The 6,000-nt window shown below is 38.3% G+C and overlaps 1 protein-coding gene across 5 annotated transcripts in view; it reads left to right on the top strand.

The window, feature by feature from the left end:
- The window catches only part of LOC150085655 (catenin alpha-like), a 499,984-nt gene that overhangs the window by 452,398 nt on the left and 41,586 nt on the right, over positions 1-6,000 (top strand). For all 5 annotated transcript variants that reach the window (XM_090374159.1, XM_090374158.1, XM_090374157.1 and 2 more), the window contains one exon: positions 119-253. In XM_090374159.1, the coding sequence (XP_090230285.1) occupies positions 119-253 (135 nt within the window). The remainder of the gene's footprint in view (positions 1-118; positions 254-6,000) is intronic.

Below are 6,000 nucleotides of genomic sequence, written 5' to 3'. Positions count from 1 at the left end.
GTTTAACACAAAGGTACATTCAATAAAATTACCATGGAAAAGGTTAATGTTATCTTCTATTTGTTAAAAATTAAAATTCAGTGGTTTTTACATGATAAATATAATTTTCCATTTACAGTGCCCAGAATCAAACACCAAGAAGGATCTGTTGGCTTACTTGCAACGTATTGCTTTATACTGCCACCAGCTGAATATTACCAGTAAGGTGAAAGCTGATGTACAGAATATTTCTGGTAGTCTTATTGTATCTGGGGTAAGTTATGAAATTAATTTTAAATTAGTGAAACCTTAATTTTATTCATTTTATCATAACATAAACATTTTATTTATTTAGTAATGATTTGCTAAAAAGTATTTAGTGATTTGAATAACTTTAGAGATTTTATATAATAATTAGTGTAGTAATAGGAGGAAAATCTTTTCTAATTTTCTAATTCTCTTTTCCTTCATTTCAATCACATTGTGATAATTTCTTTAAATTATAAAAGATTACAACCTCTTAGATTCAGTATTTATACATCATGAAAAACTATTATTTACACACACACACACACACACACGCACAAATAAGTACGGGTTTTCATCCTTTAAAAATATGACCGATGTTTGAAATTGTGTAAATGATTCTTTTAATTTTCAAGAGACCTGCATTTCTTTCCTAACCATATCAGGTAGATTTTTGTGTGTAGTATTATCTCTTTTTACTTAAATTGATATTCTTTTCAAAATAATGAAAGCTTAGTCCATTTGTCTGATACGAAAAATAACAAATTCAGCATATTTGAGTGTGGTTCATGTACAGACATGATTTTTTCATTAGTGTACTGAATTTACTTACTTAAAATGTGTACTTGAATTTTAAAAATAAGAATCATCAAAACGTAATCTGATGAAACAGCAGATCACTCTTTGTGCCACAATAGCATCCCAAAATGTCTCAGAAGTTTACAATATATAAATTTCCATTTATCTTGTTATGGGCTGAGGCCAAGAAGAGTTTACATATTTGTTTTAACTGCATACATACATACTGAATTAATTATTAAGGACAACTAGATTTTGGGTGTCACAGTTCACAATGGGCTGTGCACTTTTTATGGCATTGTATAGGCCAGAACCTACAACCATCTTACCCATGGCAGTGAACCCAAAACCACTGGATTGCGACCAGTCTATCCCTAATAACTAATAATTCTTGACATGTCATACAGTTTTAAAATTATGTATATTGTATAATTAATGCTATGTACAAAATTAATATTGAAATTATAAGTACATTTATTTAAAGGAAGTTGCTATTTTGTTAAATTGCTATAATTACGTAACTTGTGATACCTGTAAAAATATATTCCAGTTAAAAGATGGAGAAGAAGAGAATGTTTATTGCAACAACAATAATAATAAGATGTACAAAATACAGTTTATGTTGCAACCTATCCATCACGGCCACAGGCCAGGGGGTTTACATGTTCAGGGATTGATGAATTTAAATTATAAATGAAATGGTAAAGGGTATTAACAAAAATAATGTACAAAGTGGCTAATATTTAAATAGAACAATAGAGATTGAAAAACAAGCAATGAATGAAAAGACTGATTGCCTCTTCAGGTTGAAATGCACTTGTCTGTATAACAAAGTATATACAGGAGCTTCTTGCATTGTCGGCATCAACACACAGCGAAAGGAAGCATCTTCGTATTCCAAGGTTTGCACATTTGGAAAAAACTGACAATACATCACTAGCATGACTGTTGCCATTATGAGGATAACACTTGCTTTTTGTAGTGCTTGTAGAAAACAAACTTGTGAGGGTCGCGTTGAGTTTTTAGATCAGACAATTTCAGTAGGCAATGGATATGTTAAATAACATACGTCCAAACTATTGGAAGGCGAAGCACAGTTCTAAATTTTCAGTTCGGCGAGGATTCCCTTCTGTATCTTTTGTTGTTGACCACTTTTTGGAGGTCACCGTCGATCGCTTAAAGTGAGGGCAGCATTAGCTTTGGCAGATGAATCTGTTGGTAAGTACTAGCCAGTTATGGTTGGCTAGCAGCTGTGCTAAAGATAAGGGGGAGCAATGCACCTAAAGCAGTGATCCCAGAAATTTGGCTCTGTAATTTTACCCGTGGCCATCATGATTGCGAATAGCAGCCTTCTTTCTCCGATGTATGATCATACATCAGAGAAAGGAGCCTGTGCAGAAAGAGAAAGAGAAAGAGCTTGTGCAGTTGAAGGTCATCCACCTTCCCCGGTCTGCGAGCCGAGGAAGGTGGAGTTTCATGTTGGCCCATTTTAGAGGCCAGAATTTGGCAGCAAATATCCTTTTAAATGTTGGATTCAGCAGCAAAGGCCCATATCTCTGAAGCATACAGTACTGTTGGGTATAGATTTGATATGATATACACTTTTTACCAAGTGTGGGTCGTTAGTGTTAAGCAACTGTTGCTTAGCTCCCCGTGTGTAATTGTCAGCCTCAAATGTATAAGGTTAACGTGATCAATGAAGGACAGCTTGGAGCCGAAAATGATCCCCAGATCTTTGTGTGTTTGAACACTTGGAACTGAGCAGCCATTGAACTCAAGCTCCAGCATTGTTGGACTGCACTTTAGTGAGAAAATGATTTATACCGATAGTATTAATCTGACTTCAGTGGTTTAATCTGGAAGTTAATGCATTGAGGTAGTCAGCTATGTCCTGTAGTTTCATGTTGATTTGCTTAGTAGTTTTGGCTGCCAAATCAGATGGCGATATTCTAGTAAGGAGCTGGACATAATCAGCATATATGATCCCATTGCATTTGTTGGCCACAAATGGCAATGATTGTTGTGAAGAGAATGCCAGACAGGACACCTCCTTGACGCTTACCGGCAGTTATCTGATGCATGAAGTCTTCGTTCTGATCTTTAGCACAACGGTCCTCTTGGATAGAGATTCAAGGAAGTAGAGAACATCGCTGTGGAAATTGAAGAAGCTTTCTAACAGATGTAGGAGTTGGGGTACATAGATACTGTAAAATGCAGAATGATGTCAGGATATATAATTGACAGCTCCTGTGTTTGTTCTAAGGCTTCTAAAATGTGCAATGTGGTTGTTGCAAGATTAGTTGATCCCAGAGATCCTGTATTGTATTTGCTCATGACTATCACAGAGAATATGGTGTGTGATGGATGGTAGTAGTGCTTTGTCCAGAATTTTTAGCAATACAGAGACACAAGCGATGGGTCTGTATTGGCTTGAGAGAGTTGATTTTTGGTGCTTATGAAGAGGCCAGTGAGTACCTGTTCTGCTGTAGTGGAAAGTAAATTTTCAAGGCATCTATTATAGGGGTTGAGAAGTGGATCAGTGAAAAAGACACTTAAACATTTGATGATGAACTGGGAGATGCCATTGTCACCAGTAGTTTCTGTGAGAGGGAGAGCATTAATGGCCAGTATCAATTGTTCCATGAAAATTCAAATTGTCGCGAGACCATAGACATCATGTGATTGACTGAAACCTGGCAGGTTATTCAGAGCTGGAGGCTGTTTAGAAAATCTGGCAACATCGTTGAGCCACTCAACCAAGTTGATGTTACTGAGAGGGCTAGCTTTTGTTTTGTAGAATGGTGTTCACTTTTTTATGGTTCTTTCAGGGTGCTCCTTGATTGCCGCTGATTTGTATCTGATTGAATCGGCCCTAGATCTGGAGAATGCAATTCAATCTTGGACATCTTTCCATTTGGCATGTGGTGATCGTTTGGAATAGAAACTAGTTGAATTGGGGGGGGGGTCCACAATGCTCTGGAGCATGGGGTGATGGTGATGGTCTTGGTAGCTGTGAGAAGGGAGATAGCATTAATCCATCTGGTCATTATATCAGTTGCAAGCCTCTGTTCGTGAACATCTTAGATGGGTGGTGACCTTATGCACAGATTTGGTTTTGGGGATATTGAAGTTTTTTGTTTTTTTTTTGGTAGGAGAGCTGTAAATATGATTGGCTGGTGGTCTGATTGAAGCATGTCACCCATGGTTTCTTCGAGTCCGAAGAATAGCTGTGTCCAACAGGTTTTGATCTCTCATTGGCCAGTAGGTTAACTTGGAAGATTTGGATTGATTGGAGAGATTCTGTGAGCTGAATTTTGAAATGTTGGATAGATGGCAGAAGATTGAACCAACCTTGAGCAGAGATTAACGCAGTATGTTAATGTGGGAAGGTTCTGATGTTGGCATTCTTTCTGACAAGCAAGTATAGTTGCCAAGTCAGCTGTGACTACAGAAGGAGTACTTCTGTAGGGGGTGAGTAGTCACTTTAGGTTACAATTTGACTGGTAGTGAATAAACAGCCTGGTCCTCATTCTGACAGGCTAAATGGAGACATTTCTTATCGGGTCTACTCTGTGGGCTACAATTAATTTTAAATGCAGCATATTGTTGACTCCTAGTTTATAGCATTAGCATTAGTAAAGGCACATGATGGAAGAAAGCAAGCTTATATAGCATCAGCCAGGAAAAAAAAAAAAAAAAAAAACATCTTATTTCACCCACCCACTCGCTCCAAATGTTTGTCTAGTTCTGCCTTGAATCTATTTAAGCTATTAACTTCTGAAATGCCAATGCAAGTTTGTTCCAGCAATCAACACCTACTGGCTAAAGGCAAACTTCCACACATATCTTTCAACCATCTTTCCTCAATTTGAATTTATGCCCTTTTAGGCGATTATTCAAGAGTCTGCATCCCATCAGCATTGAGCATTCTCAAACCATTTAGCCTTAACACGCCTCAATCAAATCACCTAGCAGGTGCTTAGTCTCCAGACACTGTAATTTGCAAAACTTAGCCTTTCTTTGTAAGAGCAACCCTTTGTTTCATTCACTAATCTTGTTACCCTTCGCTGTACTCGTTCCAGCTGCTCCTGAGGAGTATACAGTACTCAAGGTGTAACCTGACCATTGCCTTATACAAGTGGATAATTACCTCCTTATCCCTGCTAGAAAAATTCCTGTATATCATTGACAAGACACCATGAGCTACCCTTGCAGACTGTCTGCACTGCTCAGAAAACTTCATATCTGCCTGCACATACCCCCAGGTCCTTTTCATTCTCTACCACTGTCAGTGGGGCACCACAGAGTTGATACGTTACTCTGGAATTACTACTTCCCATATGTAGTACTTTACATTTGTCAATATTAAACTTCATTTGTCACCTCTCAGCCCATCTGCTCAACTTTTCTAGATCCTGTTGCAGTAGTGTACGGTGCCTCTGTAGCCAGGTGGGCAGGAGCAGCAGTGCATAGCACACTCTTCTTGATTAGACCGAGGTTCGAGCCCGTGCACCACCAAATACAGAGGATGCAGAAAGGTCAGAGAATGACCACCGCATGTCCCCGGAGCAATATGGCCTTAGTTGCTAATGCGCCTAAAAAAATACAACAAAAAAAATGCACCAGTGTACTGTCATTAGTGTCATTAACATCCCTGCCAACCTTCGTATCATCTGCAAACTTGGACATTAAGCCTGATATACCATCATCAATATCATTTATAAATACAGAAAACAATAATGGACCCAACACTGAACCCTGATGGACTCCACTAATAACATTAGTCCACGATGAGCAGTGTCCATTGATTACCACTCTGTCTTCTCCCACTTGAACCATCCCTTTATCTAGCAGCAGTAGTGGCCTTCAGTGCCACATTGCTCCAATTTGTGCAGCAGTCTTCAATGTGCAACAGTATCAAAAGCCTTTCTAAGATCCAAATATATGATATCAAAGTTATTCCATGCATCCAGTTCCTTTGTGACCACATCATAGTATCCAATTAAATTGGTTAGGCAAGACTTTCCCTTAACAAAACCATGCTGTGTCTGAGTATAACTGAAGTCTTGTCTGGATGATTCTGCAGGGCTTCTTTAACCAGTGCCTCCATTAATTTTCCTGGAGTTAAACAGGTTTATAGTTAAACAGGTTTATAGTTGCCCGTGTCACCTTTTGAACCCCTTTGTGAATTGGTGA

The sequence above is a fragment of the Mastigoproctus giganteus genome, chromosome 5 (assembly GCF_048544385.1).
Source record: "Mastigoproctus giganteus isolate SK-2022 chromosome 5, ASM4854438v1, whole genome shotgun sequence".
Lineage (NCBI taxonomy): Eukaryota > Metazoa > Arthropoda > Arachnida > Uropygi > Thelyphonidae > Mastigoproctus > Mastigoproctus giganteus.
This window is presented reverse-complemented; position numbering and strand designations above follow the sequence as displayed.